Genomic DNA, 15,698 nt, shown 5'->3' with positions numbered 1-15,698 from the left:
GATAGAGGGAGGAGCTTCAAGCTTTAGAGTACTGAGTGCATTGCATTGCTCGATTCTGAATTGTGCTACACAATGATTTTTGTTCGCATCGTTTCTCTTACGCCGACATACATAAGCGTCCGTGACGGCGTTGCCTTTACATTATATTGATTTTCAAACTGGAAGCATCAGAGATGTTCCTTTTTATGTTGAACGCTATACGATGTACAATAATTTACAAACTTACATATACATATGTATATACACATTGCAAATGAAAGGACGTGACTTGCTTATATACTTTATATACGTTTATAGCAAATACATAGAACACACACCCAAATACATGTGTACAAACTTATGACAAGACCCATGAAGCATCGACTATCGAGCAACCACCAACCAAACCATGCCAGCAGAAAAGTAAGAACGACAGAATACTTGAAACAATATACATATATATATGTATATAGGTATGCAACGAAGTCCACATACATAACAATTGAATGCGAATGCACGCCCCCCAAGTTTGAGAAAAACGTCCAGATTGCTAATTTCTTGGGCCGCGCAACACTGTCCTCTCCCTCTCTCTGCGCATAAATGCTCATTCACACATACGCCTAGTGCCATTAGCTCACTGCGAGCAACTTGTGAGCGTACTCTTCCGATGTTGTGACGTCACTACTGTATCCGCCGTACAAAATGTGTTACATACACTCTTTGGCGATTGGAACGCCTAACACCAGAACACAAAACTGCCCTGCGCAGTGCGCGCTACACAATTACATCTACAGCAAAGTTGGTGAATGGCTGGCTGTGTAGCAAAATGTGTTAGTGACATCTGGGCATCAGTTTCTAACGATGCGTCGTCGATACCATAAGTAAATTCGAGAAAGAATTGCTAGTGTCGCTCTAGAAATCTGGTACGTGGAAGAATCGTACATTAAAAAGCAAAAATAAGAGAAGCGTGTCTCGGTACAACATCGTTACCTGCCTTCTTCGGGTGGCTTGCCTACCATTGTGTCGGTCAACACAAAAGCGGCACACGAATCCAAAATGAAACGAAACAAAGCGATAACGTTAGTGGCCCGATCCGGATTCAGCCAATCGCGTGAGGAACTGTGCGGTGCTCTCTGACTCGCAAAGTATATACCGTCGCTATCAATAACACAAGTGACATGTTGGTTTCGATAGCAGCCTCAAAATACTATATCTTTCTTTTGTCAACTCTCATCGTTGTCGGCGGTATATAACAACTTGGGCGTGTTTCAAGTTATAATTACGCGTTATAAATCCTAAAAAAATTGATGAGGAACTCAGTAATAAAATAAATAATAATAAATAAAAAAAAAAATAATAAAAATAAATAATAAATAAGTAATACAATAAAATCAATTTTTATAAAATCTGACTAACTGAAGCCTTACATTTTTCCTATAAATTATTAAATTAAATTAAATAAATACAATTAAATTGAGTTTAACATTGATTCGGTTAGTTTAAATTATAATAAAAACAAGTAAAAAAGGGTGACTTTTGAAAAGTTGTAGATTTGTGTTGCTAGCATCTTATGAATTTTGTAATCTGTTCTTTTAACTGTTAATCGATGCATTCATATTGCTGCTTCTAAACCAAAATTTATTTTTTCCGATAATAATCACATTAGGATCCGACCTCATAAAGTATAAATATATGTATATTCTTCCCACCTTTGTGTGGCATGTATGTAGATGTTAGCTTTGGATCATATTAGGGTCCATTTTCAATTTATTGATAGAGAGAGAACTTCGACGAACTATTTCACAGACACTACCACACTGGAAAAGCTTTGTGTATTATATAAGGGGAAATGATTAAAAATTGCTAAGATAGGACATTTGATCTTCGCTGTTTTACACGATTAAATGCATATAATGTTGTGTCAGTCAACATGTCTAGGAAATTAAATTTATTAATGAATGATCCACCTAGTATGCAAATATTTCGAAATAAGTTTGGCATATGGGTAATTCTCTGATGGATGTCGCGTGCCACCACCTTTACAGTGACAAAAAACATAAACTAAAACAATTTTAACAAGTAAGAAAGTTACAGTCGAGTGTGCTCGACTGTGAGATACCCGCTACCCATTTTGAATAAAAACAAAATATTGCGGTATTTTTTCAAAATATACCAAAAGTACAAAATACTAAAAATATACCAATTGGTATATTTGTTATATTGATATAGTACCAGATTCAAAATATACCATAGACGGCATAATATACCAGATTGTCGGCCAAAGCAACTAACCCCTAGTAAGTAGGTGTTTTTGCCCATCCAGAAATCACAATTACTATAGTTATTATTCTATATGCCAAAATTCGCAGCTCTAGCTCTAAAGTTACGCTTGTTATTCGATTTTTCTGATTTGCGGGGGCGGAAGTGGGCGTAGAAAAAATTTGAAACAAACTTGATCTGCGTGCAAACATAACAAATGCTGTCGAAAAAATTATAGCTCTATCTCTTGTAGTCTCTGATATCCAGTGTTTCATATGGACAGACGGACATGGCTAGATCGTCTCGGCTATTGATGCTGATCAAGAATATATATACTTCATAGGGTCGGAGATGTCTCCTTCTACCTGTTACATACATTTCCTGCCGGCACAATGTTATAATACCCTTCTACCCTATCGGTAGCGGGTATAAAAACAGGTGAAGGTTATTCTTAAAGCTTTGGATTGGCACTATTTTTAGAGCTAAGATTGATTCTGGGAACTTGTTCTGTATTACGATAAAATATATAAATTTGCTCATTTTTTGGTTTAGCGTACGAATTTGTTAATTTTTGCAATTATCAGAACAGAAAGCAAAACAGAAAAAAAATCCAAAACCATTCTTAGCTCTAATTAAAGTACTAATCTAGAATTATAAAAATAACTTTTTCTTATTCTTTAAATTCCTTCAGGTTATGTTTTTATTTTATTTTATTTTATTTTATTTTTGAACGCAGATAAAGTCGAATACAATAATTGATTCCTGAAAATTTAGTTGCAATCAGATAAAAATTAATTGTTTAAGCTATTTAATTTAATTATTTATTTATTATATTAAGTTCCCTATTTAACATATATTATGAATATATCGTTATACCAAATATAGCCTTCGGATTATTTTTATATTTTTGTGGTATATTAATTTGGTATAATTTAAGAATATTTTTTGAAAATGGGTGTCGGGTATCTCACAGTCGAGCACACTCGGCTGTTGCCTACTTATTTGTATGTATAAAAACCCCTCAAGGACTATTCGGACTGCTTAAACATGAATTAATAATGTCCGATATTTTTTCCATTTTAGACTCAAATCGACACCATGACCGATATTGAGGCATTAGGCATTCAGCAGCAGCAACAACAACAGTTGCAGAACGTACAGCGTCTGCACCAAGAAAATTGTATACAAGAGCTGCACGATCAACTGAGCGCACAGTTTGGAACCGGACGATTTGGTGGGATTAGTGGGGTCCTTTGTCAACAGCAGTTGCAGATGCAGTCCCCTCAGCAATCTCCGCGTTTGCAATTACAATTGCAGCCACATCTTCACAATGATGGTGTATCCGACACAATGAGCAATAATTTAGTGCCGTTTCTTCCTTTCCTGCGTGCATCTGCAATACCTCCAACATGTATGGTTCCCGCTGGTCAAGGTCATGTGAGTCAGCAACAACAGCACATTTATAGTCATAATAATCATAATTATATTCATGCTCGCAACATCTCAATGCAGTCTATGTGGCCCACAGCAGCAGTTGCAGCGGCTCACATTCAAGCTGCTTTAGCCGTAGCAGCAGTGGCAGTTACAAACAAGAATAGTAGTAACAACAATAATGACATTAATACTGATGACGATAACAACATTAAAAGAAACAATAAAGCCATGTCCTGTAATGATACGACTGATAGTTCTATTGAAGAACCTGAAATTATAACCGCAAGTCATGAAATTGAGGTAAGATCTTCAAGAGCAGAATCACCAACTATATTGTCGTACAATGACCACACTCCACCGGACTCGCCGCAAGCAAGTGGACGCCTTTTGGTTAGATGCCAAAATATCCGTTCGGAAGACAGCTCAATCGCAATACATTTTCCAACATCATCGGCTGAAGATGTTAGCAAGTCAAAACGTCTTCAAGGACATGCATCTGATATGGATGCACCTCTGAATTTATCGAAACCTAAAGGTTCTCGTGGTTCTTCTCCGATTAACTCTTCTTGCCCAAAGGATGTACGAGATCGCTTGACACCAATTGTTCCCAGCCCACCGTTAAACTGGCAACAAATGGCAACCACCGCGTCTTCAATCCCAGTTAACGCTCACGTTCCAATCACGTCCCTACAGCACCAGCCGTCCCCATTATTTGCTGATGTCGAAGCAAGTTTCTTGCAGTCTCGAGTGAGTAAAGCGCAATTATTTAATTTATTACCGCAAAATATGAAATCAACATTTTTCTACGTACCCAATATTTGTTGTATTATATATCCAAATCTTTGTTTTAACTCATTGGCTGCTTTACGATGCCAAACTTAGTCAAGAGGTCATTAATTTTTTGGAATCATGTTTACCTATTTAATCAATAGAATATAGATGCACCATCTATAGTTCACAAATAATGAAAAAAGTGAAAATGTATAAAAAAAAATATGCTAGGCTGCGTCATGCTCATATGCAAGACCCTGCATTTAAAGATGGGATGTCCTTAGATACGGCCGATGATGGCTAATTCAATTGCAATTAATTATTGTAAATCTTGCATTAATGTAGAATTTAGCGATTTCGTTTTCTACTTTTGTAAAAGCAAAACACGGTAGTTGTCTCTGGCACTATGAAAACCTACCAATAAGATACGCGGTTCTGTTTATATATGGCCATATATTTCAAAGGTGAGCTTAGATTTTTTTATTTCGTCAACAAATTGGCAGTGCTGCTTTTAACTCGAACATTTCGATCAATAAAAGACCCCATTTTGAAAATTTATAAAAAATGAACCTTTCGCAGCAATTTACCATAATGGCTTAATATTTAAATATTTTTATAAACAATTTTTATAAACAAAATATCCATGGCAGTAAACTAATTATTGCACTTGTAAATGAAAACGTTGAAATCCTTAAGAAACCCACCAAACCATGTTTATTTCGCAGGTGCATTGAGCAGCTGAAATCGGTACTAATCAGGCCAGAGCCGAGTCAAAGGGATGCAAGCTCGTGTTAAATAACATAATTATTCATTACATTCTTCCAACTTGTCGGCCACTCCAGTTGTATTCGAATCAAATAGTTTACTTTTTGTTTTATTCAAAGCTATATGTATAACCTATGGAAGTGCTTACACCAAAATTGCATCACGCTAACAGCTGATGAGGGGTGCACAAGTAAGCAGTCCAGGCAGGAAGAAGAATCATATCAATAGAATGTGCGACACAGAGGACATCGAAAAATTGTGTGGCTTATATAAATTTTAGTTTTTAATAATTAATTGACTTTACATATGTCCATTTTAAATAATAAACAACTCGCTCTTTGGATAATTTTTTTGAAAATTGCAAACCTATTTTAAATAAATCTATGAAATAATTTGAATTGAATTTAAGACAAGCACTGATGCGGCCCGTTCCTCTTTTACGCACAACCGTTTATAGAAAATTTCAATGACGCATTCAGTTTAAGCAGTAGAGAAATTGCAATTTTAAGCGAAATTTTGAACGTGCGGAAATACAATATATTTCGCAGGATCTACAAATTTTAGAGTGACCGTTTTTGACAACCCCTAATTTGGCCCGGAAAGTGTAAAAAACAAAAATTTATGGCCACACCGTTCAAACATTTGTCTATTAAATAAATGCAATTAAAAAAAAAACAGTTGAAATCACTTTCATTTCCTGTTTCTTTGGCGTCAATATCCCAAGCACATATTTTTGCAATTTGTTTGCAATATTTTTTTGATTTTAAATTCCATTATAAATTCTCTGAGGGATGTCGCGTGCGACCAGCTTTTCAGTTCCAAAAAAGAAACATATTCTGAAACAATTTTAAAAATAAGTAAAGGTTATTTTTATAGCTCTAGATTAGTATTTTAATTAGAGCTAAGAATGGTTTTGGAATTTTTTTTCTGTTTAGTTTTCTGTTCTGATAATTGCAAAAATTAACAAATTCGTACGCAAAACCAAAAAATGAACGAATTTATATATTTTATCGTAAAACAGAATAAGTTTCTAAAATCTTAGCTGTAAAAATAGTGCTAATCCAAAGCTTTAAGAACAAGTAAGAAAGCTACAGTCGAGTGTGCTCGACTGTGAGATACCAGCTACCCATTTTGAATAAAAGCAAAATATTGCGCTATTATTTTCAAAATATACCAAAATACTACAAAATACTAAAAATATACTAAGTGGTATATTTGGTATATCGATACAGTACCGCATTCAAAATATACCGTAGACGGAACAATATACCAAATTGTCAGCCAAAGCAAGTAAGACCCCTTGTAAGTAGGCGTTTTTGCCCATACAAAAGTATTTCTTTAATAACTTCGACAATTTTTATCTGATCGCAACTAAATTTTCAGGAATCATAACTACTGTATTTATTATTGTATATACCAAAATTCGTAACTCTAGCTTTAAAATTACTCTTGTTATTTGTTTTTTTTTTATTTGCGGGGGCGGAAGTGGGCGTGGCAAAAATTTGAAACAAACTTGATCTGCGTGCAAACATAACAAATGCTGTCGAAAAAAAATTATAGCTCTATCTCTTATAGTCTCTGAGATCTAGGTGTTCATACGGACAGACGGACAGACACACAGACGGACAGACGGACATGGCTAGATCGTCTCGGCTGTTGATGCTGATCAAGAATATATATACTTTATAGGGTCGGAGATGCCTCCTTCTACCTGTTACATACATTTCCTGTCGGCACAAAGTTATAATACCCTTCTACCCTATGGGTAGCGGGTATAAAAACCTTCACTTCATTTTAAAATTGTTTTAGTTTATGTTTTTTTTTTTGTCACTGTAAAGCTGTTCGCACGCGACATTTACCAGAGAATTACCCATATATAGTTTTACGACTACAATATTAATTAATGTTATTTCCACTTGAAAGGGATCGTGGCAATTCTTAATCAATTGCAAAGCTGGTACAAAGTTAAGCCCTGTTCCCAGATGGGCGAAATCGTGTTTTTTCCACACAATTCTATTTAAAAAAATAGTCTGTCAAATATTTACAGTTTACAGCAGGGCGAGTTACAATGTCTTCCGATATGCGTACTGCGGCACTCGGGAAATCACTGTCTCCCGATCGGTGAAGATCTGCCACAATTCTTTTGGGCCAAAATGTCATTTACGACAATCGTCGGCCACAACTTGAGCTGACAGGACCCATCTTCAATTGCTCACGTCCGATCCTTCTAAGATTTCGCCGATTTGGAGTGCTACAAAATGGTGAAATACACTAACATCCGAATGTATACAGCATATAACGTCTTTTAAGTCTGTCTAAAATACTGACATTTCTGACTCGATACACCTGGCCAACTCCAGCCCCAAAACAGCAGCCATGAGTTCCATGCGAGGTATCGAAATTCATTTTAATAGCAACTCTTGTATTCGACACCACTAGACTGAAATAAACTTGATCATCTACTTTAGTTTAAACGAATGGATTGGTAGCGTATCTGACATTTACCTACACTAGCCGCAAAATCGGGCTGTTCGTAGATTGTTTTACGTTGGCAACAATGACACCAGTCTACATCGTATTCTTTAAGAGGCTCATCCCGTCCGAGTCAACTTTTCCAAATATTTTTCAGAAAGATTTTGGCAGGTATGTTGAAAAGTCCTACAAGTCCAACAGGGTCGGAGATAATCATAATCATGCTTTGGTTGGCCGACCAACCAAAGCCTTTGCGATTGCTTTACCATAAACGTTAGATAATCTTCTCTAGTTTGCCATCAATTGCCATGAACCTTTTGCGAAGAATCGTCAGGGTAACAAATTGGCTTGTCCAATATCTCATATCTATTTTGAAGAGTGCAGACCACTGTTTATCAATTTGATGTCCAGTGTCGGATGTCAAATCCACCATTAGCATGAATTAATGTCACTGCCTGCGCCAGTTTTCTCATCCCAAATATTGAGTACACAGACTGAGACCAGTGATCAACGAAAGTATGCCCGCAAATTGCTTGCTATTAGACAAAAGTTTCAGACGTTATTTCAAAAATTCTTTTGTTTGGGAAAAAGCGTCTACTTCCTACGTGTCTTAGTTGCATTGGCTGCATAGCTGGTGTATTGTGCACTCTATGGTATATTTTGAACGCAGAACTATATAATTATACCAAATGCACTGTTTTGGTTTAACTCGAAATGGATAGCGGATATTTCTCGGTCGAGCACAGTCGACTTTAGCTTTCTCACTTGTTTTTATTGCATTCGTGTTCTGCGCATACCTTTAAATCAATTGCCTCTACTTAGGCTAACATACAAATCAAAAGCAAATCACGTGCCAAAATTTCCAGCATTACTACGATGACCGGCATTTGCTTGCCATAATGGTGAAATTCCCTTGCATAAAAGGGAATCGCCGATTACAAATTACCAGTGGGAAATGCGCTCCTAAAAATTGTCACTTTAAAATTTGTGTTACTTGCGAAATATATAGCTTTTTCGTAAGTCATTTATTTATATCATTTAGGAACAGCGCAGAACTCAGGTCAAATGAACTGAAAAATTATCTAAATAAAAATATAATATAACATTGCATACATATATGTATATGAATATTAGTTGTAGTACATCAAATATATGTAAAACGAATATTCAAATTTAATATAAACTTTCTAGAAGTGTTTAAAGTAAGGCCAAAATCCAGTTTTTTATTTAACACTAGAGTGCTGCGCTTTGGGTCAGCTCTGGCCTGACTGGTTCCCGTGAACCTGCGAAATTAAGTTGTTTTAGTATCTTGACAAAAGGTCAATTGTCTTAAGGATTTCGACCAAAATTGCTACATGTCTTGCTTATACATACATATGTATATGTATGAATCATCGAACACATCATAAGCGTCATAGCCATTAATCGACAACATTATTTTTTTGGGCTTATTATATCCGCCCCCAATAGTAATGTAATGTAATGTAATGTATGTAACAGGCGGAAGGAGTCATCGCCGCCTGTCTGTCTGTACGTATGAAACACTGGCTCTCAGGGACAATAAAATATAGGCTGTAATTCTTTGTCGACAGAACTTGTTATGTTTGTACGCAGATCCTGTTTGTTTCACGCGAAATAAATCTCTGGTGACCAGAGAAGTAAAAAAAAAAAAGAAGGCATCAATTGTACAGTATTTCTTCATAAAGCATATTGCTTAAAATTTGACCAACCTCCTCGGAAGTTAAGTACTTTCCCATTGTACCAATCTGTGTAAGATACTTTGGACGTCACACTAAAACAGCATTTTTCAGCTCAATGCAAGTTGGTCTAGCAGTTTTAATCCAGTGCTTAAATTAAGGATCTTTCAACCAAGCATCGCAAATTTGTTGTTTATACATTTGAGTCATTTTTCGGCATTCGATCACCGTACAAACAAACGCACCACAAAAATCAGTTAATTTGAATGTTGAGAAAATACCGAAACACTGCAAAGGGTAAATAGTATTTTAGTATTTAAAATACGCAATTCGGTCACGCTGAGCGGTAGTCGTGGTGTATTTGAATCGATAGATATATCATCATGTCTATTGCCAATATACGGTTTTCGAAAATTGTTAGAGCATCGGATCGGCTGGTGTCACAATAATACTGTTGCGAATGATACGTTTTTGCTTAAGACTTAAAGCATCTAAGCATCTAAATTATATGGTTATTATTTTATTAAATTTCATATTATTTTCAATTACTCAAAATAGTCTAGCATTGATGTTGATTACGGTTTTTTGCTATTATTCTTGCACTAAAATGAGGGAAGGTAAAATTTTAAATATACTATTATACTATAACGCACTGCTGAAATCGGTGATGATGCTAATTTTAACACAAAGTGCTTAGTTAAGCGTTGTTCTCAGATAAGCGAAATCACCTTTTTCGTGCAACTCCATATAAAACAAACAAGAAAGTTATAATCGAGAATGCTCGAATAAAAGCAAAACAGTCCAGTATTATTCTTAAAATATACCGAATTAATATACCTCAAATTATACCGAAATCTATATTTGCTATATTAATATAGTACTACATTGAAAATATAAATAGAATAAAAAATTTACCAGGCTGTCAGCCAAAGCTACTAAGGCCCTTGTTAGTGCTGTCGAAATAAAATTATCAGCGGGGCTCTGGTTTTCACATTCACATTTCGTTTTGAATACAAAAATTAAAAAATTGGTTCTCCCTTTTCAGTTTCGAAAGATTCTTTCGATTTACAAAACGAGTAAGTTCGCAAAATTATTATTATTATTATTATTTACAAAAGTAAATGCCTTTTTCTACATCAAATCGGATCTTATTGTAAAAAAAAAAAAGTTGACTTATTGATTTATTGCCGCTCTTTTAAGACAGTCATTTGCCGTCGGCAACAACAATTTTCGTTTTGGTGAGCGACAGATAAATCCGACACCTTGAGCAAGTTAAAAATACTTGTATAATGGAAAGGATGGCAATTTGTTGAAGTTGGATAAAATATGTTTTTTAAAAATGTACTTATTTAATATAATTACTTAAGTGCTAAAATTGCATAAAAAAAGTTGTTGAAATCACCGGAATGAAATCGATCAAAAAGGTGGCATCCGCTTTTTTGTGGGAAACAGCTGATTGCCGTTCCACTGTTTTTTTATATAAGTTTTAAATCCTTATTTGCAAATAAGACAAAGAGCATATATATTTATTTCGGGGAAATGCATAAATCACCTATGCAGGATACAAAATATATTTATGTGAGTTCTATCCACGCAGGAAATTCGACATACGGAATGAATTTTTTGTGTTGTTTCTAACCAAAACACAAGTCAGCTATTTCAGCAGCAGGAAATGAAATGTTCCGTGCAAACGGTGCACCTAAAAACGAAAATCTCGTTTTTGATCCCAAAACGAAAAGTGATTACCAGAGCACGCCTGTGTATCTCTATCTCTCATTGTCTCTGAAATCTATGTGCTCATACAGACGGATGGACTGATAGACCTACAGACAGGCGGACAAACGGACATGGCTAGATTGTCTCGTTGACGCTGATCAAGAATATATATACTTCATTGGGTTGGAAATGCCTCCATCTGCCTGTTACACACATTTTTGTGGGCACAAAATTATAATACTCTATATAATAATCTTATTTTTTTTAAGGGGTCGAAGTAAATAGGAGCACCGCTAAATTGAGTGTGGTATGCCATGTTCGTATTCTATGCTCTCCCATACTTTTATAATGTTGAAATACCGTTCTGAGGAACCAATCCTATTGCCGCTAAAAAAAAAAAAAAAAATTAACATCCTTACATCTTTTTAGGGTAAGAGTAACCTTTTGATTATTTATTGCAGGGACGGTTGTGGAATCCGAATAATGCTGGCATTGGCGATCTATGTAATCCAAAATTGTCTAGTAGCAGCAGCACTCGAGTTGGAAGCTCGCGAGCGGGCAGAGCCAGTCGCGATTCAATCAACAGCTGCGGGACAAGTTCAGAGCGATCAACTATATTAGATCCAGATTGTCTGGGTCACAGCCATCAGACGTCAGCAGCTTCGCAGCCTCAGTCTCAACGGCAGCACGTTCACCATAAGCCACATATCAAGCGTCCAATGAACGCATTCATGGTTTGGGCAAAAGACGAGCGCAGAAAGATACTAAAAGCCTGTCCCGACATGCACAACTCAAATATATCAAAGATTTTGGGTGCTCGATGGAAAGCAATGTCAAACGCTGATAAGCAACCCTACTATGAGGAGCAATCGCGTCTATCGAAATTGCATATGGAACAGCATCCCGACTATCGTTATAGACCGCGTCCAAAACGCACCTGCATTGTCGATGGTAAAAAGATGCGCATATCCGAGTACAAAGTTTTAATGCGAAATCGCCGTGCTGAGATGCGTCAACTCTGGTGCCGTGGTGGCGGTCCGAGCTCGTCATCGAATGAGTTGTCTGCATCGGAAGGTGTAGTACAAGCAGCAGCGGCTGCTGCAGCAGCGGCTGCTGCCTATCATTTGAAGGAAATGGACCAGACCGATGGTGCTACACCAACGACGAGTCTTCCAATGAACGGGCCAAATGCTAGCTATCATTACCCAGCCGAAAGTTTGTCGCCGTCTGGCTTTTCATCCGAGGATATGGAAATTTCATCGATGCGTGACGTTGACGACTAAGAAATTAGTTCAGAAATTTAAAATATAGCAATGAGTTCCATTATCGGATATAACATATTTTGTATAACATATTCAAGGCTAATGTATATAAAAGGTTAAGAGCTATCGATAGTTGTCACAATCAACAAGTTTGCCGTATACAAATATTAAAAATTACGACTTCCACTACATGTGAATTATCTATTTGTTATTTGCTATATTTCATTAGACACAGCTCAGTATACATTTCTGGAAATCCACAAATAAAAAATTATAATTTTAAATTCAAGTTAAGTTACTTTGCAAACAAAATTTAAAAACGCCACTAACTCTCGAACCCGGCAATTACTGATTACCATTCAAAAACGCCATCGATAGTTCCTACCGTTAGTATACATATTTATAGCACTTGCTTTTGCATAGTGTAAATATTTAAATTAAAATAAAATATAGTATGGGTTAGCTTCAATGTATAGTTACTTAAGTTTCAGTTCAAGTGCCATTACATTCACATGTTTAATTTTTTAATAGTGATTGAGTAGTATGATTAGACGAAGTGTTAACCCAACTTTTGTGCCATTCACGCACCAATGCCATAGCAAATTATGCAATTAACTAGTAGTTAGTAATCTTGGATGCATATAGGGAACACAGAGAAACCAACAGCTTGCCAGCTAGATACCCGCTACCCATTTTTGAGTGACCAACAATGCGAACGTTGATTGGTAATACAATGTACTATATTATTGATTAAATACATATACATATACAATGTTACATATGTATGTGTATGTACTATAAGTTATACATCATACCTTGTCACCCAATGCCAGTGCAATAAAATCATCCGAACGTAATTGAATTTTCAGGGATAAGTTAGACTATAGCTATTTTTGTATGTGCCAAAAATTTAATCTTGAATTTAAAATTGATTCTCTTTCGTTTTTTTTCTATCTACGAGACTAATGTTATTCCTTTTCTATTTACGTTTTCTGTAGACACTATCTTTTATCATATGAGTAGCGGGTATAAAAAAGTATATGTACGTCGAAATTGCAGACAGTATCTATAACCACAAATACACAAATACATACTTATTAATGACTTATTTAAAATAAATCCAAAAATTAAAAAATCACTTCAATATATGGTAATACATAGTAAATACATATCTGTAAATATATGCATATTGAAATACGCCATCTGCAGTTTAATTCTAAAAGTTACTTCCCATTTTAGATGAAAACTCCCATACACCTGTTCTTAGCTTGCTCTCGTTTGTATAAGCCCGTCAAAAATGTTCGCAGCGGCATTTCATTTACACAGTCTAAGCATGAACGAAAATTTATGTGGATCTCAACTTATCTGTTCCACAGACGAAAACATAGACAACCTATTTTTTGGCACTGATATGATAGAAATAGACGAAGAATCTAAGTTAATTTGTTGCTTTAAATAATTAAAGGGTGAAATTTTTGACGTGCGGAAAAGTTATATTTTTCGAAATAAATACATATTTCATTTCATATTGAAGTTTATCAGCACTATTATAACCCAAAAAAATAAAACCGAGCGCTGCGATTGGAACCCCATAGCATCACCGGCTCATTTCGAAATTCTAAGTTTTATATGGATAGTGATTTAAATAAAAATGTGAACGGAATATATGACCTGCGAAAAAGCTATATATTTCGCAAGCATCACATAGAGGACCATTCTTAGCAATATTTGTGTGCGTACACTTGACCTGAAAATGGTAAAAAAAAACCATCGATATTTTCTTTGTTTTTAAAAGTTTTCAGTTACCAATACATACGCATGTATACATTTTCACTTGTATGCAGAACGTCAGTTAGAAGCAACACTTCTCACAAAGTTGTCCATTTTCAACCATCGTTCGCTTCCAAGGTATCAAAAATTTAATAAAATTAAATTAATGTGACGTAAAACCAAATTTACTCACACGTTGTCCTCAATGCACAGATATAATAAAAACAATCGATAGTAGTCAAAGAACCTTCGATGTTTAGAAAATTTGAGAAACATCGATAGTGCCATCGATTGTTTTCTAGGAAAGAGGGGTATTATAACTTTGTGGAAATGTATGTAACAGGCATAAGGAGGCATCTCCGACCCTATAAAGTATATAAATTCTTGATTAGCGTCAACAGGCGAACTGATCACGCCTTGTCCGTCTTTCTCTCTGTCCGTCTGCCTACATTTGTTATGTTTGCACGCAGATCAAGTGTGTTTCAAAATTCAACGGCTACTTCCGCCCCTACAAACCGACAAAAATCGAATAACAAGCGTAATTTTCAATCTAGAATAAAATTTTGGTATATACAATAGTAACTATAGTCTTTGTGATTCATGAAAATTTGTTTGCAATCAGATAAAAATTGTCAGTTATTAGAAATTGGCTGACAATCTGGTATATTTTGCACTCCATAGCATATCTTGGTATTTGAAATACATATCAAATATTCCAATTAGTTTTTATACCCGCTACCCATAGGGTAGAAGGGTATTATAACTTTGTGCCGGGAGGAAATGTATGTAACAGGTAGAGCGAGGCATCTCCGACCCTATAAAGTATATATATTCTTGATCAGCGTCAACAGCCGAGACGATATAGCCATGTCCGTCTGTCCGTATGAGCACCTAGATCTCAGAGACTATAAGAGATAGAGCTATAATTTTTTTTCGACAGCATTTGTTATGTTTGCACGCAGATCAAGTTTCTTTCAAATTTTTGCCACGCCCACTTCCGCCCCTTTAAATCAAAAAAATCGAATTACAAGCGTAATTTTAAAGCTACAGTTACGAATTTTGGTATATACAGTAATAACTATAGTAGTTATGATCCCTGAAAATTTGGTTGCGATCAGAAATAAATTGTGGAAGTTATTAAAGAAATACTTTTGTATGGGCAAAAACGCCTACTTACTAGGGGTCTAATTTGCTTTGGCCGACAATCTGGTATATTGTTCCGTCTATGGTATATTTTGAATGCGGTACTATATCGATATACCACATATACCATTTGGTATATTTTTAGTATTTTTGCAGTATATTTGGTATATTTTGAGAATAATACCGCAAAATATCTTGCTTTTATTCAAAATGGGTAGCGGGTATCTCACAGTCGAGTACCCTCGACTGTAGCTTTCTTACTTGTTTTTTAATATTTTGCTTTTATTCAGAATGGGTGCCGGGTAGCGAGCACACTCAACTGTAGCTTTCTTTTTTTTTTTTTTTTAGTTTAAATTACAAATGCAGTCGTGCGACAGCTTTGTTTGAATTAATTACTATTGCTCTTTACAAGATAATGCCTCTAATCGCC

General features: G+C 35.6%; 1 protein-coding gene across 6 annotated transcripts in view; it reads left to right on the top strand.

Annotated features, from left to right (window-relative positions):
* The window catches only part of LOC132794868 (transcription factor SOX-5), a 45,624-nt gene extending 33,078 nt beyond the window's left edge, over positions 1 to 12,546 (top strand). The window contains exons 5-7 of one of the 6 annotated variants that reach the window (XM_060805142.1): positions 3,322 to 3,675; positions 3,751 to 4,419; positions 11,555 to 12,546. In XM_060805142.1, coding sequence (XP_060661125.1) covers positions 3,322 to 3,675; positions 3,751 to 4,419; positions 11,555 to 12,376 — 1,845 coding nt within the window. In that variant the 3' untranslated portion in view covers positions 12,377 to 12,546. Of the gene's footprint in view, positions 1 to 818; positions 1,473 to 1,556; positions 2,059 to 3,321; positions 4,420 to 5,168; positions 5,543 to 11,554 lie in introns of those variants that run through there. The other 5 variants (XM_060805145.1, XM_060805144.1, XM_060805146.1 and 2 more) reach the window with 5 other exon arrangements.
* The last annotated feature ends 3,152 nt before the right edge of the window (positions 12,547 to 15,698 follow it).

Source organism: Drosophila nasuta, chromosome 4, assembly GCF_023558535.2.
Source record: "Drosophila nasuta strain 15112-1781.00 chromosome 4, ASM2355853v1, whole genome shotgun sequence".
Taxonomy (NCBI): Eukaryota; Metazoa; Arthropoda; class Insecta; order Diptera; family Drosophilidae; genus Drosophila; species Drosophila nasuta.
Note: the sequence above shows the minus strand (reverse complement) of the source record. Positions and strands in the feature narration are given on the sequence as shown.